General features: G+C 34.9%; 1 protein-coding gene across 1 annotated transcript in view; it reads left to right on the plus strand.

Moving 5' to 3' along the window:
• The window catches only part of LOC115453711 (arrestin homolog), a 65173-nt gene that overhangs the window by 17351 nt on the left and 21665 nt on the right, over positions 1–26157 (plus strand). The window contains exons 2-4 of the mRNA XM_037444825.1: positions 22593–22642; positions 23725–23892; positions 25638–25758. Of these exons, the coding sequence (XP_037300722.1) occupies positions 22611–22642; positions 23725–23892; positions 25638–25758 (321 nt within the window). The 5' untranslated portion in view covers positions 22593–22610. The remainder of the gene's footprint in view (positions 1–22592; positions 22643–23724; positions 23893–25637; positions 25759–26157) is intronic.

A 26157-nucleotide genomic window follows, 5' to 3' on the forward strand; every position in this document is an offset into this window, starting at 1 on the left:
ATTGTTATAGTTGACTGTGATGACAGGCAACGTGCTTCGATAACATTTCGGTTAATATAAAATACGAGAATTTATTGAACCCTAACTCAATCTTGTTGGTGGTAGGTTTCTCACATAATGTCCATTTTCACCGTAAAACAGCAATTTATAGTTACTGTTTTCTTTCATGAAGAACATTGTAGCGAGTGTAACTACTGGATGTAATAAGACTTATCATCTCATGTCTTAGGATGGCGAGCTCAGTGCAATACCAAACAATACTTTGTAATTCAGGGTCTTGGATGATGTTTCTACTGTTTATGGGCGGTCGTACCGCTTACTATAAGGTGATCGGCACGCTCGTCACGTTATTCAAAGCAATAATAAAAAAACCAGACAACTCCAAAGATCGGCTGTCAGACATCAAGACACTGCGGGCTCATTCTGCGTAGAACGGACCACCATAAGCAATTTTTTTTTAATAAATGTATAGCTGTAAAATGTAAATAGATATTGTAATTTTGACTTCAGTCCGCCTAGTGACCACGATAGCTGAAAAGTCTTCGAAACGTCGGGGGAACATTAAATTTAAAAACCGTGATAAAATCCGCAAAATAATTATATTTTACACTTTATTCCACAAAGCGACACGCGGGTGGAACCGCACGCAAAACGATGTTAAGTAACAGACTTGCTCAGACGTGCGCAAAAAAACTTAAGTCATTAAGTATTAATTCTGTAACTTGTCTTAATTATTAAGACGTTGAATAATAAAGATGAATGTGAGCCAATTACTTAGTATTCATTTGAATTAATGTTACAATTCATATATTGCAATTAGGAGCGTGCTTAATTAGTATTTTATCTTAATTTTGCTTCGGGATTTCGAAATAAAATGCCGTTTTTATGATGTACTAGGTGTTGCTTGCAGTTTCGCCCGCGTGGAAAGCCTTTCCCGCTATAAATGCTTTAAAAAAAAATGCGATATATAGCGCCACCTGTCCGACACTAACGGCAACATATTTCAAATTTATTTTCCATCGGAACAAATTACCGGGATAAAAAGCCTATGTGTTACCAAGACATGATCTATCCAAATGTATGTCAAATTTTATCCAAATCAGTTTAGATGTTTCTGCGTTTACTGCTAACAAATATACAAATATTTTCATGAACATTCGCATTTAGAATATAAAAATATAACTAGAGATATATTATCGGTATAAATAAATAAACAGCTTAGTAAAAAAAAGGCTCTTTAATGTCTACATAAAAGAAACCGACTAAGATACTTTCGCATTTCACTCGCAATTAAGTGTTCAAACAACCAACAACTGATCGTACTTTCTACTTCAAACATCTGCTCAAAGCTAAAAAGGCTCTGACCTAACCCGACATTCCGCACCAACCACAAAGCGGCCGCCGATTACCGTACAAACCAAAATTGGCGGGCTTCAAATTGTTTTCCCGGCCGGAAGATTTTACATGTTTATCGACCGGAATAAACGGGAATCAGCCGATCGTAAATGCAAAAAAAGACTATAAAAAACTATAACTCGAGAAAAAACTACGGGATTAGGGCCGCACGAAACTATTATAGAATTCACGGCCGTTAACCGGGTGATCCGGAAAAAATGTTTTAAATTTGCGGCATACAAACCGGAAAAATAGGGCTATAAAGTTTTTAGTAGACGGGTAAACCTCGTAAAATTATATCAAACAACTTTTTCTAAGGAAGATTAGTGAATAAAATATCTTTTCGCCGCACGGATGAACGACGACCGTCAAATACTGTGAAATGTTTCAATGTTCAGTTGATTTTTTATCTGATAGGTAATCCGTAGTGTAGAGAGGAAATTAAGATATATTATTTGATTTTGCGTCTCCGCTCACGTGAAAGTTTTTCCGGGATTCATATTTTCCCGGGATAAAAAGTAGCCTATAGCACTCAGGCGTAATTTAGCTTCCTATTAGTAAAAAAACAAATTCGAAATCGGTTTAGTAGTTTTTCAGGTTAGGGCGGTCAAACAAAAAAAATAAACTCTTCAACTTTATATATCTGTATAGATTATAGCGTTTTATAAGTGTATTATAGAAACTATGACTTTCGGAATGGATCGCCTTACCGCCGCAGTCAGAGACGCCTCTTAACTTTAATGATCAATGAAAACAGATTTATAATGATTATAATAGTATGTAATAATAATAATACCAGCCCTGTCCCACTGCTGATCATGGGCCTCTTCATCAACTGAGAGGTATTAGGCCTTAGTGTACCTCACTGGGATATCGCCGATTAGTAGACTTCACACAGAAAACTTCAAAATGTTTCTACATAATATTACCTTTAATTTTATTTTTCTTTATGTGAATTAAACCCTTTAAAGTTTATGTTACTAAATAAAAACTATGGTTGATAAAAGCACAAAAGATTAAAGCAGATATGAAATTTTGAATTTGTTGAGTTACTTTGGTCGCTGACTGCACAAGATCTTCAGCAACTTACTATTCGCTTCAGGGCTCAAATAATGCTCTACTATTAAAACTGTTTATAGGTATTTAAAATACCATCCACATTCATAACCTTATGAAGTCGTAAAGTAACCTAACTGCATAGTTAAAATTTTATTTTATTTGTGTGGCAAAACCAAACCACCAAACGATATGTAACCTTGTAACCCTTAAAATATTATGAAGTATTTTTTTATTTATATAGATATATCGCCATAACTATTTTATCTGAAATTCGAATGACAAGAACTTTATAAAACTTGCAGCTGCAAATAAGGTCGAGTCACTACAGATCTTGAGGCTCTTGTTAATGCACTAAAGTGCACTTAAAAGTGCTTGTTGACAATCGTTGACGCCGTGCTGTCTGGACCTTCACCGGAGATCATTTCTGTTTGAAAATTGACGTGTATTTGCAGATCAGATTTTTAGTGTTATATTGTAATTTGAACTCTATATTTGTCAGCATAGATGAGATTGGTGCACACATAAATGTTGCTCAACTTGGCTTGTTTTTTGCTAGAAGTATTTATTAAGCATTTTTTTAATGTTGGAATTATTTTTCCCAAAAATTTAATTCTGTGAGTGAAGTTTGAGCGGCGTCTAAGTAGGCTTCATTGATATTAAAATTAGTGGTTACGAGCACTGTGTACGTAAGCCTTTACTCACAGCACAGGTTATAGAAGACCCAACAAAACTATATACCGACAATTATGTAAATATAAAAAATGTCGATGCCAAACACCAAATCCTTAATAATATGTCATTAAGGATTTCTTTCACGACCTTTCGCTTTCAACTTTGAAACTGGGTGTACCATAAACGCATGGGCAGTGTTGTGTGTCTAGATCTCTATGACATCTCGTTTGACGCGTTTCTCTGACAATACTGACACGGTTTGCGTTATGACGTTCTCACGAGATTTGGATCTCTGGGCGCACTGTATTGTTCGAAATTTGATATTGCTAGTACCTTCTCATCAAGGCACACATGCGCGTATTACTTTTCGTTTATTTTTAAGTAAGGTAATACAAGTAAAATATGATTTATGACTAGTGCAATAAAGTTGAGTCTGCAAATTTTGCTCTATATCTTCAATCGAATATCAACTGTTTTCCGAAATATAATAACTTTCATAGTTATACGCGTATAGCAGGAAGCAGTGTTATTACAATGTAATTGGAGTTTATAAACGCTGTGCCAGTTTTAATTAGTTGCACATTATTCACTTTAAGCCGCCGCGCTGTTGGGTAGCATAGCGATTGCCAAAATGTACACCATTTTTTCTTGATGATTACCTAACTCCGTACAGTTATATTATATGTAAACCGTAAATATGTACTTTAATAACAAATAAAACGAATTTACTATTACAAACTTATTATTTGCGGTTGATGCAATAACTGTGTTTCGGGATCGAACGGCATAGTTAAATTTGTCTAGTTTAAAATTATATACTTAAATTCCTTATTTACACATTTGTACGGTTACCATGTGAACCGCCCAACTCGTACTTGCCCGATTTTTTTTAAATACATAATTTACTTTTGTTATTAAGCCTCTTACAGATTTGAGTCTTGCCCGACTACGGCTTAAACCATTATCCGGGGTCAAATAAGGCTTATTTCTTTCTGAGTGAGGTATAGAGTGGCCTAGTTAACGATAAGCCAACTTGTTTATGTTTCATTGAACTGTATATAATATTGCAGAGGTTTATCTAAATGGATTTATCATCGCAATATGCACTTTACACAACTTATAATTAAGTAGATATACCTCTTTCATAAAATTTATTGGTTTTAATATTGATATCGACTAACATAGAGCTTTGAATTTGTGCCTTGTTAAGTACTGTTTAGTATTATTATTGATAATGGGCAACCGTGGTGCTTGAAATTAAATTGGGTACAAGAACACATAATATTATATATACTCATGGGTCTATCATAGACGGAATAGGGCTCCCTGACTATAAATTTGTATATATAATAATTTGTATATATATATATATATATATATATATATATATATATATACTTACTATATATATAAATGAATAGCGAAGATGGCGCCTCGACCCCGCTCGAGGCACGTGCCTTGCTCTGATTGGTCGTTTCGTAAATTATATTTTTTAAATAAACTTCTATTACATTATGGCTAATGTGTAAGGTTTTAAGAAATAGAAAAATGTAACAAATCAAATAAAATTAGATTAACAATTATTGTGCGTTATGCACGCAAACAACAATCAACCGGACACATAGCTTCCTCCGACATTGCTTTGAATTACGAGATGAGCTTGCTGTTCGCCTGATGGTAAGCGATAGGACCACCTTTAAACAGTAGAAAGACCATCCTACACCTTGAATCACAAAGAATTGTTTGGTATTCCACTGCGCTCGCCATCCTGAGACGTGAGATGTTAAGTCTCATTATGTCCAGTAGTTACACTGGCTACAATGTCCTTCAAACCGGAACACAACAGTGACTACATACTGCTGCTTGGTGGCAGATTTCAACATTGCGGTGGTATCTACCCAGGTGGCCTATCACAGATGAGAGACCTAGTTCCAGTAACTAGAATATACACAATAAGATATTAAAGGTAATAATAATAAAAATTAACGGTCGAAAACATTAATTTATTGATTTAGTTAGAAGAGGCATAGGAAATGATATTTAAAACCAAATTTCGCCGATAACTAGATACAAAACTAATACAACCACGTCACAGCCCAAAATAAATAGAGATATCGTAATTTATCAAATCGGCACTTTTTCATCTTTTATCTACATTTAATGCGCGTTAATGTGTATTATTGAGTCGAACACGCACGAATTTCCCCTGAAACATAGATTTTTCTGATTAGATGTTCCGGTAACAAGGCATTAGATACTATCGCAACAAACAGTATCAATAATTTGGACAAATGCAATTAATGTTTTAAATATAATCTGAGAAACGATCATGAGATTTATATTTGTTAAAGTGAAATGTTATCGACACTTTCACACAGGGACCGAAAAAATTAGAAAGAATGAAAACATTTTTTATTGCCAGTGATAATTTGCTGGTGGTAGGATATATTTTATATCCGCCCAAATAGCGATCGTCGTACACAAATTGTTAAACTCGTCATAGTGGCCCACGTAAGTGTGTCGCGTTCCGGGATCAACTTGTGTATATCCAGTTCCAACAGGCCGGCATAATTGTGTCGACTATCCAGAGACGTTTACTCCTCGGCAGTAAACATACCATAGCGACAAACTACAATTCATCAACTTAAAACACATGACGTCATTCTTGTGACAATGGCCTCAATATAAAATATCTGAATGTAATCAGTTATTAATTCTCGAAAAGCGAATGCAGTCACATCTTTAATACATGTACTGGCAGAGTGCCAAGGAACGGCCAAGGTGTGCCAGACGCAACATGTTTCGGTAATTTAGCACATACCTGAAATTGCCATTCGCACACGTGGTTACAGATGGACGAGGTACGACAAATATGCTCTAGTATATACGATGTTGATCCATTGATTTAGTTGTGTCTTCGTAATTCTTAACCGACCTACCTACTGGTGGTAGGCCTCTCATATGTGAGAGTCCGCCTGGGTAGGTACCATCGCAATGTCTATTTCTGCCGCCAAGCAACAGTGTGTAGTCATTGTTGTGTTCCGGTATGAAGGACATTGTAGCCAGTGTAACTACTGGACATAATGAGACTTGACATCTCACGTCTCAGGATGATGAAATTAAATGATTTTTACTGCCAATAAGCACAATACCACAATAATCATGTGGACTCTATGTTAGGAATAGAGATAAGGATGGGAAGCGGTTTGTTCCGGCTGGGACGCCGGAAACAAACGTCTGCTGTCGTTTCACATCTGTTTAGAGACAATGGTATTACCCCAGTCAGCCCATTCATGCTTCATACACTCCGCCTTAGTAATAAACTTTAATAGGTCTGCCACAGTTGAACTTTAAAGGCATTTTTTTAAATAAGTAATAATTAAATTATTTTCTAACCAATTTTGTTAATACAAATTAGATAGATAAATTACAATAATAATTTACATTTAAAGACTAATACAGTGTATACGTACAAACTACTTTTTATTTCCATTCGTCCAATGATAAATGTCATTCAACTCGATAAAGGTGCGTCTAATCTATAAATCTGACGAATGCTCGTTATTACAAAAGCCTTGCAAGTTGCGTGGGTGCAGGCTACAGGTAATGCGCCATGTGCGGCCTTTACTCATGTTACCAAAGCGACCTTATGTCAATGTGTATAAGGCGTGAACTGAATACAAAGCATGTTATAAAGAAGCACACGTACAACTGCAAAAACTGCACGCAAGAGTCGTGCCGTGCACTCGCATTTGGACGCAGCCGACAAAACATTGTATAACTAAACATTACACCGGTATTCGTTTTCTAGTAGATAGATTATGTAAGCACACTTCAAAAGTAACTCCAACTACAGTTCCAGGTTTCGTGTTATGAGGTATTCGATAGAAGTGTACGTCGTTTTCGACGAAATGCTATTATCAGGAGCGTTTATTTCGTGCTAGCGTATCGTATTTTCATGGAAATTTTTAAATTATCAGTAATTCTATGGATGTTAAAAATAGAATTTGGTATTAAGGTAACAAGAATGTAAAAAATGAGTAATAATAATTTAATGATGAGACAAGCAAGTTATGATGATAGTATATTTAGATTATAGAGCACCAATCGATTTTTCAAAGTACCTTGCACTCGTCACCTTCACATGTTGATTCTCATATTGCCCTGTTATATATTGTGTAAAACGCTCTTTTTACAGTAAACATTATATTAGCAAAATAATTACAGAATACAATTTTAGACATTCTTTTGACAACGTCCAGCCAGAGAGAATAATAATCGAATAGTCGCCGCGTGACATATCTTCTCTTCTGCCAGCCAGACCGCGCAGCCGAATACTTCCGGAAACGCCCGATGTGATCGGCTAGGATAGCGGCGCGTAACATCGGCCATCCTGCAAAGTGAATACCGTAAGGTATTCACAAAAATAAATTTGAGAAAGTAGAACTGAATTGGGTACCTATATTTTAAACAAATAGGACCCAGCAACACAAATCAGAATGCTCATGGCTGCACACAGAATATGATCAGAATGCTCATGACTACAGACAATATGATCACAGACAATGAATGACAGAATATGTTCATGGTCACAGACAGAATATGATCAGAATGCTTATGGCTACAGACAGAATATGATCAGAATGGTCACGGCTGCAGATAGAATATTATCAAAAGGCTCACGGCCACAGACAGATCAGATTAAATAAAATAAACAGTTACGCACGTTCGCATTGTCAGCCTGAAGTGTTGCGCCACTAATTTGACTTCACATGACTCCAGTCATTCCTGTCTCCAATGATTTAGTTTCTAAGAAAACACCCTTTCCAGTGAGCCAAGCAGCAGGCATAACGAAGTTTTTGTTATGAATGTCGTTAATCGTACTAATGTGCAGACATCAATTCCATATGCATTCCCAACATATTTACTTCAACAGACGTAGACGTTACCATGGTAACTAAAAATCTGAGAATCTGGTAATTTTAATTTTGGCGTTCAATGATTCATCACAGATTTATTCCGATAGTTCTCTTCACATTCGAATTCAATGTAACTTCAAATTATCATTTGTATAATCCCACTTCTGAATGTAAAACGCTCTTTTTACAGTAAACATTATATTAGCAAAATAATTACAGAATACAATTTTAGACATTCTTTTGACAACGTCCAGCCAGAGAGAATCAAAGAGAATATAATCACTACGTTTTAAGAGACAGGACTTAATACAAAGTAATAAAATCGAATTTACATGGCGTATCAATACCAATATCACGGAAGAATACGTCAGAAACGTCAAATAACAATACTACCAACTGAACAAAATTCATAGTAGTGAGCACCTTTTATCGATATCGATTAATTCTACTGGAATCGACGCAAATGCTACTTTGATAAAATTCATATAATGTATTTTCGAGTCCACATTATCAATCCAACTCATGCTATATAGTGAATATTTTAGCACTATAATTACAAGGCTGGATTAAAATGAGGACTCGAAATAAAATAAAAAGCTTTCACTTGTAGAATAATAATTGTATTTTAAAATAAAATTCTTTATTCATCAAGTAGGCAAATATAGTTGCACTTATGATAGGTCAAGGTACAATGAGCGGGAACGCGAAAAAGCTAATCCCACTCGAAGAAGGAGGCGCTGAGAAGATACTTCTTCTTGGTTTGGACATCCAAAGAGCTTTGCCGGGGGACCAAGGATGTTCCCCCGAGTCGCGCTTAAAATGCTAGCACTGGAATGGCTTCGGCGTGTTCGGTTCGAGGTCCCGGAGTCATTCTAAAGTGCTGATGGAGACCACCATGGGGTTTTTAGTCGGTAAAAATCCGACATACCCCGTCTACATTGCATATGCACGACGGGGATCCAAGAGGATTTTCCCCATGAAAAAAAAAAAAAAAAAAAAAAAAAAAGGTCAAGGTACAATGAGAATATTGAATTATAAAGTCAAAGGATGGTGACACTTTTTTGTCGCACTTCTCTTAAAATATATTATCATTTGTGCAATCATTGTTTATAAAAACATGGCACGGAAATTCAAGCAATATTTCATAAGGAAGTGGATCAGCTTTCAAATTTTTCGATGGTATGGCTGACTTTCTAAGGCGATTGTTCTTTTTATTAAAATCTTTGTTATTAAAGTAAGAACCACACACATATTTCAAAGTATGCAGCTTTTCCATGGGATCATATATAAAATCTTCTTTTCCCACAACCTGAACCCACTTTCGGCATCTGGAAATATTTTTCAATTGTAAATAAATTGCTTATTAAATTATATTTAAGCCTAAAATCATAAACAGTGACCAGGCACATTGATTGCCCAACGCATTTTTAAATACACACACACTCACACCGACACATACACGACTTTAGCATTTTTGTCCTGATGATCAGTCATCATCTTACTAATATTATAAAGCGTGTGCATGCAATTGTATGTTTATTATACCTACCCGCAAAAAAACAAAAATGATTGCGATTAAACTTGGTATGTAGATAGTTGGAATTACTTCTTTTTATCACTATGTTCCCACAGAATCTGGACCTACATGGGTGAAATCACGGAGGGCAAATTGATTAATAAATTTAAGCAGGTATCGATATCGATAATAATAACAACATCACTAGTAACATAATGGTAATTAGAAAATGAGAATTTTCATTTTGTCTAAGCTACTTTATTTGCGCGATAACTAAAAACGTCTCATTAATGCTTACCTGACCTCATCCAATGGAAATTTCGCCATGAACATTCTGCTTTTGTGATTTATGCGACTGGCATGATCTCCACAAATTTCACACGTAATGAAACATTTTTTGGTGGCATGTCATTAAAACGTATTCACTTACACCAACAAAAACACTTTTGGTATATTTTTACTTGTTTGAATAACGAATAATACAAACATAAATCAATAAAACACAAATGTATTCCAAAACGTCAGGAAGTAAACAAACAATAATAATGGCGGTGAGGAATAGAAAGAGAAACTGTACTGAGAGAGAGAGAGATAGCAGCATCCGCCATTAAATGCCATGTCAATTCCATACAAAAGATTTTTTGTTCCTTGTTGCGCTAGGCTGGAGAGAATAATAATCGAATAGTCGCCGCGTGACATATCTTCTCTTCTGCCAGCCAGACCGCGCAGCCGAATACTTCCGGAAACGCCCGATGTGATCGGCTAGGATAGCGGCGCGTAACAATTGGCTTGTTATGGTTATGTCGCTGACCTCAAGTGTCGAAGTTTCGGCTGTTGTTCGCCGCAGGCAATTTGGACATGCGAAAACTGCCGATTCATTGCTATTTTCTCCACATTACTGTAAACCTGGCCGGGTCGGCTGGCTTATTTGCCCAGTTGCCAAATATCAATAATCAATATTGTCTACCGCACTATCCTCAGAAAAATTATAAGAAATTCGATTTTGCCCGGTTTCTTTGGAGTATTGAATAAATACCTTCTAGAGAATCAGACCAATGAACTCTCTAGTTAACATACTTACTTTTTATAGCTCAGTTCTTTTGTTTCGTTAATTTGATACCTCACTTACATCTTATTTATAAAGTTATGTTATTTCATTTACAAAGACGCGTCCCACCCCCTTTTGAGCAGTGGTATTGCGGAGTGTCGCGGGGTAAAGGGACTGATCCAAGCACTCTCTCTGACGATATCCATTGTAGTGTGCGTGTGCACTTATGCTGTTCACACACAATGTAATAGTTTAGGGAAAGAAGTGGGGCGCGTCTTCGTGGACGATGATCCATACCTCCGCATTCTCCAAGAAATTAGCAAAAACGAACACTTGCAAAAACAAGTGTATCCTGTATCTGTCAATCATTCACTTTGAGATGTATGTCTATAAACTTTATTGGTTCATCGTGATTTCTTAATAAATAAACTCCGGAGCGGAACTTTACTTGTTATTTCAGGTAACGTTCTATATTCTATAGAAATCGAGATTTGGGTCATCTAATAGGAAGTGATATCCGCTCTTAAATATCCATAATATAAGTAATCTAGAGCGATCGCATTTCCGGCTTTTAAGGCAGAAATAAATTGTTTTCCTAATAATAAAATATAACGTTTAGGAATTGGGTGATTTTCTAATAATAAAATACAACGTTTAGAGGCAAAATTTATTATATGATGCACGCGCAGTTAAATCTATAAAATACTTTGCTTCATCTACTTTGTCACCATTAATAATGAATCGTGACGTATCTTGAGAAGCCGCTCGTCACCCGACACTTACATTAGCGCCATTGCAGTGTTAGGTATAGATATTTAAGTGACGCTTTATATTATACTACCTCGGTGGCGTAGCTTTGTTGCGAGCGCGGTGCGACCACTGCTCTGAGATCCCGGGGTCGAATTCCAGGTCGGGTAAAGTGATATTTGGATTTAACGGCTCACTATAATTTTAGAGTCTGGAATTTGCGCTCCATATGGCGACAGACTTGCCTCCTCATATTATAGGAACACACTTAGCTAAAACTCGGTGTCCTGGTTGCACCTCTGTCTACCCCTCGAGGATTAAGTCGTTGTGTTTTTATTTCTTTTGCTATAAAAGATACATGGTGGATTTTAATTCACTGTTTCCGGAATAATACGTGGTAAGTAGTAATATAAAACAATTCTCTAGCATTTAGCAAATAAAATACAATAAATTACATACAACACGCAGCGAAATCAGAGTTTTTCTTTGATGTGAAAACCATTTATGTAATCTTATTTCGTATTTTGCATTATAGATTTATTATATGTCATTAAATAATAACATATTTGGGAAAACGATGTATTTATTCAACCAGTTTAGTCTGAAGCTAATTAATAGCAAACTATCACAATATTTATAAATATAGGGGCATGTACTTTCCCAGCCGTAATCTGTTAAAAATAATGTAAAATTTTTTGCGTGTTTACAAAGAGCGAGGATGAAAAACATAAACAGTATGGTAAAAGTTGTGTACGAGCCAATTATGCATCGAGACAAATATTTATAGCGTAACACCTGACTATGCACTCGCCAGGTCTCAAACATTCCGGAATAGAATTTAAGAAGCTCAAATATCAGTTGAAGACGCGAGGACCGAAATTGATTTGATAGGTTTACGCGGTGTTTATTATTATTATTATTATTATTTTTCTATTGCTATGAATGACGAGACGAGCCTGCTGTTCGCCTGATGGTAAGTGATATGACCTCCCATAAACAGTAGAAACACCATCCAACAACTTGAATTACAAGGTATTGTTTGGTATTCCACTGCGCTCGCCATCATGAGACGAGATGTTAAGTCTTATTATGTCCAGTAGTTACACTGGCTACAATGCCTTTCAAACTGGAACACAACAGTGACTACACACTGCTGTTTAGCGGCAGAAATAGACACTGCGGTGGTACCTACCCAGGAGGACTCTCACATATAAGAGACCTAGCACCAGTAATTATTCGAAGATTTCAAGGCCAACTTCAGCCCCAATAACTCATCTCAAAATCTTCCTTAACATTCGACTTTACTGGCTCCGAAGAAGTAGCCTTCTTCCATTAATTGAACCGTATGTACCGCCTCCCTTAATCGTCTTTAGCCAAAACGGCTTAATGTCAAGGTCTTACCCCTTGAAGACGTCCTTCGGCTAATCGCTGCCAAATATGTTTTGGCTAAAACACTAGAAATCGGCGCCAATTTCTCCAGCGAAGTTGGAAACACGAACAAAAAAATAATTGCAAAACACTTTGAATCCCACTATCACAAATCTGAAAGTTGGTGATGTTTTTGGGTAAATTAGACAAATGGAATTGATTTAGATATAATTTAGTACCTAGATCATTCTAGGAAAACATAATTACAGTTAACCCAGATAAAAACATCAGTGCCGGTAATATTTTTATCACGGAAGAGGATTATCAAACGTACGAAGACGTACAAAAGCTATATCAAATAATTTATAGCTATTTTGTTTTATAACCTTAGTCCACGAGTTGAACTTCCATTAAACGGTCGATGGAGCGGATAGTGGGCGATTGTGGTTGGAAATGTAACCCCACCCACACTAATAACACTGCATAATAAAACCGACTGCATTAAATTGTGGCTTCTGTGGATCCGACACGATATACACGTAGTAGGGTGTTGAGACTGCCTTATGCTAGTTAATCTTCGCAGTTTGGATTATTGCTTAATTAACATACATATAATAACGCCTTTTCTCTAGGTTTAGGCTGGGACGTAACTAGTACACACATTTCATTTAATATATATCTATTTTGGGGTTCTACCCATAAGGTCATGCGAACTCCATTGGAACTTATATTAAAGCAAGCACAGTAAATAAAAATATATCTACATACAATTTAATGTATCTCAGTGTGTGTGTATACATATTTAGCTAAGCATATAAACTTTTAAATGATAGGCACCTTTTCATTGAAAACTCAGTTATATATTTAGTCGAAAAATACACACAAAATGCTTACCTTCTTGGGAATCAAACTGAGGATTTCACATTACGGTTTAAGTACGCTGTCATAGACCGAAGATGGTCTACAAATGGCACGCGACAAAATAATTCGGGTATTTGAATAATAATAGAGAATGTATGCCAAAATATAGTTAGAACCTAAAAATAAGCCAAAAAGTAGCGCGAATATCTAAGACCAGCCTTGGATGGCACGTTACATACATTTTCTTTCATTGAAATAGACTTAGACACGTTAACCAAAAAGATTCATCAACTCTGCAATAGACCATTGAAGAGATCCTAATAAAATGAAATGAAATTTATTTGCACCTATAAATGTTATACATTATTTAGATTCCGTCAATATTAACTCTGCCACCAGTTCGGAAAGCAGTTCTCACTGTAAATAAAAACATGCGGTGATCCATTAGTAGTTCATCAAACCTTGACCAATATTTTATCTTGCGTCCGCCATCTGCAATCGATCGATTCATTGAAAGATATATAGGTTTAGTTTGGACAACTGCGAAGGTTCAAGGAGACCGCAATGTTTTTATATTTGTATTTACCGAAATTATTCGCAAATCAGAATTAAACAAATCGTGACTTATTTCAGAGAAATCAACCGAATTACCAATGTTTTGTCCACCTTTGCTACCAAGCACTCCTGTATCGTTAGAATAAAATTAAAATTATATAATATTTGTTTGTGGTAGGCCTCTCATATGTGAGACTCCGCCTGGGTAGGTACCACCGCAATGTCTATTTCTGCCACCAAGCAGCAGTGTGTCACTGTTCTGTTCCAGTTTGAAGGACATTGTAGCCAGTGTAACTACTGGACATAATGAGACTTAACATCCCACGTCTCAGGATGGTGAGCGCAGTGGAATAACAAACAATACTTTTTATTTTTTATTATTCCATTTGCGAACGGCAAGCTCGTCTCGTCATTTACAGCAATAAAATAAAAAAAATACACCGAAAGTTATAAGGTGCGTATCTCAAGACGATGATAATGGTATCATGCTAAATTTTAAAGAAGACTTCAACAGTTTTCACTTAAAATTCACCTCGAACGCCACTCTAATATGAAACGGCCATCTCATTAAACATACATAAGGGACGAGCAAAAGGATTACAAAACAAAGTTTTCAGATGTAACTCGAAGTCGGAGCCATTTCCTGCCATTTGACGGGAAGGGAAAGTTTTGGACAGTACACAACTTCCTAGAGTTATTTACTAACTTGTTTCGACCAAACATTAAGTGTAACAATAAAAGTAAATGGTAGAAATACTGGAATGTTCCATTTATTTAGACATCAGAAGTATTAACATTTGTTCTTAATGGTAGTTTGGTTAACGCTTGCCGTTCCCTTTGTGTTTTATGCACGGATAAGATGACTGCATTACGATTAGACTTATTTCATAATCTATAGACGACCAATTGGTAAAACCACTCTGTAATAAATTGTTTAAAGCAGAAATAATTGAGTAGGATCTGAGCTAATAGAATTGCTTATAAATAAAAGTATGCCACGGAAAGCGGCGGTAGCCTAGTTGGATGTAGAGTTCCGAGACGAATGTCCGCAGATTCAAATCCCGAGGACACACACATCTGACATTTCAAATAAATTATGTGCGTAGTCTTTGTGAATTATCGCTTATGTGGCGGGACAGTTGACTGTCCCGCCACACTTACTTTAACGGTGAAGGAAAATATCTTGAGGATACCTGCATACATGAGAAGTTCTCTATAAGGAATTTTGAGGGTGTGTGAAGTCGGGCAACCCGTACTAGGCCAGCGCGGTGGCTTAAAGCCTAATCGCTCTCAGTAGTAGAGACCCATGTCCAGAAGTAGGACAGTATATAATACAAGGCTAATATTATTATATTATAAAAACAATGGTGGGAGACATTTTGTATTGTTAAAAAATACTTTAGATAACGTGTAAAAACAACTGATCTGCGGTCAGTGGATCTTACAGCTAGATTCAAGTAATGAATCTTAATAGCATTAAATTAATAACTAGTACAACGATGATATCTTCGACGAATCAATTTAATTTCACGGGACATAACCTATATACATAAATTTTATCCGTAACGTTTATGTTTCGCCTTGAATATTTAATCGCGACCATTAATCGACAGACGGTAATTAAAATCTCACTACGAGGTCATTTTGTGATTTTATTTTCATAGCGAATTTGGGAAAACATGTTTTGATTTGAACATTACCGGGCGTAAATATTGATAAAAACAGGTTCAGTTCAAGCATTGTATTTAAATACTTTATTGTGATAATTTTAAGCGGGTATCAGACGAAGTTAATGTTTAACTGGCAATAAACAATTTACTTTGCTTATTGTTTGGGAAGATAGCTAAGGGAAAGATATGATAGCAATCAAAAAATATCACCAGAAATTATAACTTAAATTTTGGCTAAAATTGTCTTGAAATAAAATTTACCATAAAAAAATTATATTTGGAATAAGGAGCATAAAAATATTAGTAACATAAATTTACTTCTGCAATCTAATAAAATTCCATCTCATTTCAAACTAAAATTAACTTTCACTCGAAAGTATCGACGGATAAGATAAAACTAACTTAAGTAATCGGTTTAAAAGTACTTACGGACGTTCCGGTAATATATATGAGAAGTTTATACTCTAAGTTTGTTGGTTTAATATCTTTCTTTGACGATATTCCCGGCTGAAGTGCTTCTTCGATTAATGTGTGCTAATATTACCTCTACATTAGATAAAACAATTTTCTTCTAGAACACTAACGCGAGTTAAATTTAATTTTAGCTCTCGAGAGTTGCCAGAGTGGCTGGGATGTCGTACATCATGTTATTACAATGTCGCGACACTTCCCGGAAATGACGTGTGTAAATATAATGCTATATTGCAAACAATATGAAATATTATGAAGGATTTCTATGTAAAATAAATAGAAACTTAAAAAAGGTCATTGTGTTCAACTGAATTGAACTGTAATCCATTCAAACTGATTTTAGCATGGTGTCAATATTAATGCTTTTGGTTGTGTACGGAGCGGCGCCCATAATATATAAACGCGAGTCTACTAAGTGCAAACCTGGATGTGATTAAAAATATTAGTCAAATAAGTAAAATTATTTGTTGTACAAGTGAATACATAGGTTATAACTGTGACGTTTTGGTTGCCCTTTTAGTTCAGAATTTTAACAAATAGTTTATATGGACGTTCGTGTCTATAGAATATACGTCAATGTTTTTAATACTTTTATCAAAAATATCTATCGTAGTTATCAGAATGAAATTTTAAAACTCACCCCAAAAATAAATGTTCTCTTTTAAAATCTAGTTTGAAATCGAGAACTCGATGCATTAGTACGCGGACGTAAGAAAGATAGAGAGATATATCCACTACGTGCCCACTCTTGTTTATTGCAAAACTTGATATGATTTACTACTACATTTTTCTGCATATTTCGACGCTGTTATCTCACAGAGTCTCTTTTCATATATAAGAACAATATAAAAACCTGTACGTACCTTATTAATATAATAATTACTACGCGATCTCTGATATAAAATATAAGAATTACTCAGGGGCGCCGGGAGAGGGGTGCAAGTAGATGCACCCCCTACCCAGAAATAAATTACAAAAATAATGTCACTGAATAAATCTGCAACAGTGGCAACTATCGACCACAGAGATTTTTAATGATAAAAACATTTTCAAAAACCCGTGCGATTTATATTTGAAAAAAAAAACTTTATGATATGATGTATTATAGTGCGTAGGTGCAGAATGCAGATGCACCTCCCTAAAACTACCTTGGCGGCGCCCATGGATTTACTATATATATAATGAGCAAGGTGACGTGGTCAGTCGTGCGAAAAAAGAACGAAAAGGGCGCGAAACTCAACCGGCTGGCCAGCGGACCACTGCGTTAGCGATACACTTTTGCATGCATTTTGCTTAGGATCGGACGGACGTTCACAATCGTTGCATTTCGCTAGCTATATTTTTATGTTGTTGCACTCTTGCTTATTTGTTAATTAATCTGATTAAAATTGTTGTCCTTTATAATATAGTTAATGAGTTAAGGTTTTGTTATAAGTACTAAATATTATTTTAGCTTTGAGTTAAACAAATAATAAAAACGTTAAATATATATATATATAAAATGAACCAACGTAATAAAGACGGACCTCGTAACAATCTCACTACCCACCACTAATATTCCCTTTAAGTTACTCCGAAAGTTTCCCTAATTAGTTCTAGTCCACATACATCATACCCACTCCACCTTTGTCGTCCTGACAGGATAATGAAGTTTCAAATAAAGTTTGGTTAAATTAGTTTTATAACTCAACTTTAAACCCTTTTATCTTTTTGATTAAGGTTTTAAATCGTCTGTTAGCAAACCGCAATTACTCATAAACAGTAGCAGCAACGATAATTGAAACAAAACTTTTACGTTTATTTTTAATGCAAGTAAAAATATAACAAAAAAAGATGTAATTATAATACAAATATATCTATATATATTTTGGACGAATATGCCATAAAGGGAGCAACACCATACAGTACTTTGAATGGCAGAGTAGATACTGCGTGGCTTCACTGCGCTCGGCATTCTAGGACATAATATGTTTAATTTCATAATGCCCAGTAATAACGTGGACTACAATTTCTTTCAAAACGGAATACAATAGTACATACGCACTGTTGCTTGGCAGTAGAAATAGACATTAAGGTGATTACTGCCCAAAAGGACTCTTACATAAGAAAGATCCACCAAAGTCCACCAGTATCCACTATTCACTTTTTATCTGCTCTACCCATATATAGACATAAGATGTACATATAAGTAACATTACACTGTTCCTAATCGTTAATGTCTCATCTTTTCCCATTGACTCCTGAACCGAGGTTCGTAACCCGTTAGCGGGTTGCCTTCAGCATGGTCGCTTAATTTTCAAGGGTTGCGGGTGCCTACTGCCTATAGCGCTCACTCAAAAGTAAGGTGTGTTTGTATAAGACGGCCCTTGTCAGGCTAAAAACGAGTCATGTCAAAAAAAAATGCACTGACTAAAATATTCTTGAAACTAAATTGTGCTAGAATTTAGTTGCTTAACAGTATAAATAAACAATGTATAACCTATCTAGAGATACTTTCACATACAGGAGACCGGCTAACTAATTTTATTACTTACTTCGATCCAAAATTATCGTTTTTTGAAAATTGCGTTTACGTTCCACTTTAGTTCCCCTTTCGGAGATAAAGGTGTGAGCGTTTATTAGCTTTACATTTTTGCGTAAGTTTTACTGAGAAAATCTCCTCTGACCTGAAGATTTTTAGTAACAATAACAAATTTAGAGATTTTTTAATATGGTTTTATAGACGCATTATTGTACACATACGCATTTTTTCTCAGATTAATACCAAAGTGAAGCAGAACAAAGCTATCATATTCCGAAAGAGTTTCACTCCACAATGATATGAAGCAAGCGTGTAATGGAACGTTTTCGACCTGTCGGGCGCCACTTCGATGAATCCATGAGCGAAATTGGAACTTAATTCTTACATTATCGACACTTATGTATAAAGACATAATGTTAGAATACCTACGCGCCATATTAAACCTTGATTCATTGCCCGTAAGACACTTTCTGTTACCAGTTTGTTATGCAACACATGGGAATCGTACAATACTAATATGTCCTAATTATTTTATTAATGCACCCAATATCTTTATATGTCTACCATAGTAATATTGTAAATACGAAAGTTTAGGATGAGGTTTGGGTGTTTGTTAAACAACGCGTAAAATTACTTTACGGATCTGAGTGAAATTTGCACACAGAAAAACTATATCTCAGATAAACGGATAGACTAATCTAAAAAATACACAGCGAGACCGGTATTTCTAAAAAAGCGCTTCAAGTGGACCTCTATAGCAGCATAAATTTCTACTTTACCAGAATTGGGCAGTTTAGATATCGCGACAGTCATTAATGTCAGCGCAAACTGTTTAAGAGATATATCGGTCTATTAACTTTTGAAGCCCTTTTTCAATGTTTCACTTTACCAAATTGCTGTAATAAAAGTTTGCTTCAAGTTTGATATGTTTTACGGAGGTAGATTGTTAGTAAACAAAGAAACTTCTAAATTGCTTATCTATATTATGAAAGTTGGTCGACTGGGGAACGAAGATTTAACGGAGAATTGTCTCGATTGCAAAGCAATTAGGATGTGAAGTTATTATTTCTGTAATGAGTTCTTATGTTTACCCGAATTTTAGACCTAATCCGACTCGTTACCACGAAGGCTGCAAGTCTTCGATATGTCGGTCAATGACTGAGCGAGTTCTAAGGTAACAAACATAAAAAAAATACACGTGGAATTGATAACCTCCTCCTTTTTTGAAGTCGGTTAAAAACCGCGATAAAATCCGCAAAATTGTTTTAATTTATTTTTTCTGTTTAATTTTTTGATAATTAAGCAGTTGGCTTTATTGCAATTTTGTGTTGAATATTTAGATTGGATTGCGTTATGACTGCAGCACCTTACATACGAAAAATATAACTTTACAGTTCTTATTTTTGCGTTAGAAATCTCGACGTTAAATAACGTAATTACGAAAATAAGTCAGAGATTTTAGAAAGCGTAAAATAAATTGACACTGCTCGTTCAAAACATATTTTTTACATTCATTTTCGGGAGAATGTTGACTGTCTCCTATTTTAAATTGAGACAAACAGATAAAAAATATGGTAACGTCTTTCGCCCCTCTCTTATAAATTTAGCAAAAACCGCTGAACATAAACTTTTCTCCTATATTATTAAAAATAAATACTGAAGTACAATCAGAAAGTGAATTATAATATTAATTCTACTACCTATTATATTAGTATATTATTATGTTAAGTATAAATTAATATAATGAAATAACTAGGGTTACAAAAATATGTGAGCTTAACATTTCTTACATTTTTCGCTAAACTGTCTCGTAAAAATATCCTGTGCACTCCTCGTAAAAATAAAATAAAGTCTATAAAAACGGGAAAATACGGGACGACGAGATCGGCTTTGATTGACCCACGGCTTATGCGGGTTCTACAATATCCTTTAAACCGATGTACTATAAACTGTTACGCTTGATTTGCTATGATGCTCATATGGTATCCCTTTTACGGAATAAATAAATATTTTATATTAGCTTATTTCACCACTAAGCAACTTGTTTTTACATTTAAACTTTTACAAGTTTCAATAAATTTTATAGAAATTTTAAATCGAACTATGGATTCTACAATAACAATTTTAATGAAAAATAAATTCGTGAACTAATAAAAAATATTTTAATTTTAAAAACCATAGATCAAGCGATAAAGTTTCTTCATTCCAAATTTAAAATGTCTTATCTGTATTAGTGGTGTTTTATTAAAAATATCTTAAAAAGGGAATTCAATTTAAAGCATTAAATTTATAACAGTCACCAACACATGAATTAGAATTATTCACAAGTATGAAACTGGGTAACAAAAATTTCAACTTACATGCGGATCCTCAGTCATGAAATATTCAATTTAACATGGCGCAGGTGTTACCTTTAACGCGTCGGTAATTTTAGTCCTTTTTCTAATCCACGTTAGGTCTATATACTTTTATGTGCCTATTTTTAATGTTCCTCATATTATGGCAGCAGTAGCATCAGTAGTCTAGCCAATTCATTCGTTCATATTTATTATTATTCAAAAATCGAATAATACAAAAATGAAGCCGTTTCAAAATTAGAACGCACTAGTTAATTTTTTTTTTAAATAATTATCTATTGAAACACTTGGATTACCTGTAGGCAGCTCTCACGCCCTGCTACTGAAAGCTAGAGTTATTATATTTTTAAACGTTATTTCTTTATTAAAAATTTGGTTCTCTAAACATCTGTGACCAGCAAGCAACACATGTTAATTTTTACTGTAAATGAAAAATGTTTACTGTATTTTGCGACAGATTACATTTCTCCCTGAGGGCACGAAAATATCAAAGACGTTGTATAGCACGTGTTCACTCCAATTTAATATTTGACGCAACATTCTTTCTTAAAACATTTTTATTTTAGTATAAAATCTTTTTACTTTCTAAAACTTCGTTAACAGGCCGTTATGAAAATTTGTTCACGATGCAAAAACGAGACAAATATTTGTATTCGAAGTTTAACTTTTTTCGCAGTAAAACATTTCTGCACAAAATATACAGCTAATACCTACCTATGTGCCTATTTTTATTATATATTTGGCATTTTTAACATTTGTTTGTTTGACAATTAACTCAAAACTAAAATAATATTTAGTACTTGTAACAAAAACTTAACTTATTACTAAAAGACAACAATATTAATCAAATTAGTTAACACATAAGCAGAGGAGCAAGAATAAAAATATAGCTAGCGAAATGCGAAGATTGTGAACGTCTCTCCGATCCTAAGCAAAATGCAAGCGAATGTGTATCGTCAACGCAGTGGTCCGCTGGCCAGCCGCATCAGTTTCGCACCCTTTTTTCTTTCTGCCTTTTTTTCGCACGACTGTCCACGTCACGTTGCTCATTATATTATACATTTTGAGGTAAAATTTAAAAAGAAATAAAATGAATATAATATATTAATATATTTTATATAACGCATAAAATTCTATGAAAGGGTACTATTAAAAACCCCAAAATATTCTACAACAAATGTAAATTTTGATCGTAATATAGTTTATGACAACGTTTCCAGATAGTAAACTTACATTAAGTCACACAAAGGGAGCCCCAGCCTGAGGTTGATCTTTATTAGCTCGCCTTAGTTTATTAGCTCCAATAAACTCCCAACAGCGCAACCAAGCCGTTCCAACACCTAATATATTTTTAATTGACACTAAAATAGCCTATATACTAACAAAACAATCCAATTGGACAATCATAAATAACACTGAATTATTGTTCCCAGACACCGAATAATCTGGACATGACGAGTGACAACGCGCTCAATTCTCAACGGTAAGTGTACAAAATTAAGATCCATTTTTCCGAATCAATTTATGACCAATTTCTACGATTAATTTCGGAATGGCGGGACGCTCTAAGTACAATTGTATAGCGTCAAATTGAGGCCATTTTATGGCGGTATGACGCGAACACCAAACGAGATCGTGATGAGTAAATCTCTGACGATATAAAGCTAAATGGATTAACGCAAGACATTTTCTTTCAGTAGAGTGTCATTATAGTCAAAAATAAATTTGTTTTATTGACATACAAATTTTATTTGCATTTTCCGAAATAAAAAAAAAGTGGCGATAGCCTAGTAGGGTGTGGAACGGTCTGCCAAGACGAATGTCCGCAGGTTCATATCCCAAGGGCACACACCTCTGACTTTTCTAAAAAATCACGTGTGTATTCTTTGTGAATTTATCGTTCGCTTTAACGGTGAAGGAAAACATCGTGAGGAAACCTGCACATCCGAGAAGTTCTCTATAGGAATTTCGAAGGTGTGTGAAGTCTACCAATCCGCACTAGGCCAGCGTGGTGGACTAAGGCCTAATCCCTCTCAGTAGTAGAGGAGGCCCGTGCTCAGCAGTGGGCAAGTATTATAATACAGGGCTGATATTATTATTATTATTTCCGAAATATAAATTATTTGATCAAGAAACGACAGAATCGTTTTAGATTTAATGTTAATTTATCTTAAGTGTAATATGGCCATTCTCATAATTTCCGACCCGAGTAATCCTACTGCGGGATCTGAGCTTATACTCTCGATAGTATTTATTATCCTGTAATAACAATCGGATTACACGAACCGAAAATGGAATTTGGGACAGTTAACTAAGCTACTCTAATAATTAACGTAGTTTAACAAAACTAATATCATCTACGAAGCCAAATAGTTTAAGCATATTCTCTTGAAAAATATACGCACCTTAAATAATGTATAATTGATAGATGAAGTCTGCCAAACCGCACTTGGCCGGAATGGTGGACTAAGACCTAAACCCTCTCAGTAGTACAGAAGCCCCCGCTCCATAGTGGGACAGTGTATAATACAGAGCTAGTAATATAATACATTTTCAAAAACACAGGGTGTTCAAAAAATCGTCGCCCAACAACAAGCTCACCCTGTATTTGGCGTCACGTGACCTCATAGTAGAAAATGGCGTCATTGACAGCATCCAGGGTGTGCTGCATGCTGAGCCGGAATGTTTGGAGAGCACCAAGAAATTATATGGACAAGTCACATTGACATTTCGGTAAGATTTTTTCTATATACATTAATGTCGAGACTACCAAACCTCTCGCACGAGTACCAACCAGTATCATCAATCAATCTTTGAATTGCAAAGCACTGCGTAGGGTTCTATGCCCGTCACTCTGAGACATTTGTGTTATGTCTTATAATGCCAACAAATTGCACTGGTTATAATATCCTTCCAACCAAAACAAAACAGTGGTGGGACGAGGTTGCTTGGTGGTGAAATAGACATTGCAGTAGTACTTTCCCAGATGGACTTTTGCAACAAGACAATAAAGACTTGCTACCTTGTATTTTTGATGATAGAGTGGGGATTGAAAACCCTTCGTGTGAATTTCTTGGACACGTTTTACCTCGCCGGTGCGAGACACTTATGTAAAATTTACATCATGCCACAGGTCCCTATTATTTAACTCAATTATTCATTCATCCTCTCTATTCATTAAACTTAAACATTAAATTAGATCACGAACGACAGTTTTTACAGCACTTTTATTAAAAAAATACTTTCGAATTATTTTCCCCGACTATGTTTTAAAGCGGCCTCATTTCCGGAAGAATCCCTTAATCCTCGGATACAAAACATTTCTCGTAAATCTAAGACATTTAGGTACTTCGTTGTCCAATCTCTTTTATTACCATACTTTATATTAAAGTTGTAATAAACGTTAACCCCTTTTTATAAGGTCTTTTTTACAACAGAATGTTAAAAGGACATAACCTATATTTTTCTAAAAAAAATGTTACGTCTAGAGGGATTATTGTACTAAAATTTTTCCACGTTTGCGTTAAAAGTGCAGGCGAAAATTTATAAATTTCCCAGCATTAGTTAGGAGTCATAATCAGCGCCGGCGCTATAAATACCATTTAATCTGATTCACACGATTATGGTAATGCGCAGACGCGTTGTTTTGGTCATCTACCTACGTACCAACAATATCATGTCAACTGCTGAAACTCTAGTTTATACCTTCTCGAACACTACAGTAAGAATAAAAATGCTAATTAATTCACACATTAACATACCAGCAAAGAAAGAGTCTTAATCGAAACTCCATAAAGTACCAAATTAATTGTTAAAAAATACTTACTATTAACGTTGATCTGTCTATATTTTGTATTGAAGTACACGTAGAATTTAAAAAACTATACGTCTTCGGAGAACTTTGTCTCCAATGGCTTTGTAAAACATTTCCTGTTAACCACAATAATCGGATTACTTCCAAATTGGGTGAAATCAAGAAAACATCCAATGTTTCGAACCACAGCTCTAATGCGGCGGGGCGAAATGGTTCACGACCGTGACCTCTTAATTAAATCCGCCTCAATTTATATTAATTTAGCGGTCGGATAACGTTTTATATTGCCTAATGGAGTTTGTGCTTTGCTGACATCATCTTATATAATTCAAACAGCGCCACCCGGAGTAGCTAATTAAAATGAATCACGAAAACCTTTCGTGTTTGGAAGTAGACACTTGCAAATTTTGCGAATTGATTAGTGTTGAAGAATTTGTCTTATGAATTAATTATGACAAAATATATGCTTAATTTAATACTTCATGAAATATTTTTGTCCATTCGATATTTTACAAGGCATTGAATAGTACACAAAAGCATAGGATAGTAAATTTCCAAAACGCTTATTGCATTATGTATTTTTGAGTATTAAATAATAAAAAAAATGTTCAATGCCAAAAGAGTAATTAATGGGATTAAATATCTTTATATACTTATGACATAGGTACGGTCGTGAAGATGAAGAGGTGATGGGACTGAAGTTCTGCAACGAGGCCATCATGAGCCTCGCTCAAGTGTGGCCCATTCACTGCAACCACGATCGGGAGCCCAACTCACCACTACAGGTAAGATTATTGTAGTTTATGTAATGTTTTTTTTTTTTGTATATTTAAGTAGGTTTTAGTAGATTCAAATATTTGATTTGATGATTATAGATTTAATTTTGTATATGACCTCTATACATATTGTTATGCTTGTATCTGATATTGATATATTATAATGAATAACTTAGTGAGATTATTTTATAAATGAATAGTCTAAATAACAATTTAAAATGTAGTATTAAAATATTCAATCATGTAAAATATTTAAAATATTGCCTCAAAAAATAAATCTCATTTTTACCTTAAATTTTGGATTACTTTCAACAAAATTTTTTTACAAACAACTCCTTTATGGATAAAAATAATAAGTATTTTTATTACGTGCTAATAACTATTTTTATTACGTGCTATTTTAATAAT

The sequence above is a fragment of the Manduca sexta genome, chromosome 28 (genome assembly GCF_014839805.1).
Source record: "Manduca sexta isolate Smith_Timp_Sample1 chromosome 28, JHU_Msex_v1.0, whole genome shotgun sequence".
In the NCBI taxonomy this organism is placed as follows: Eukaryota; Metazoa; Arthropoda; class Insecta; order Lepidoptera; family Sphingidae; genus Manduca; species Manduca sexta.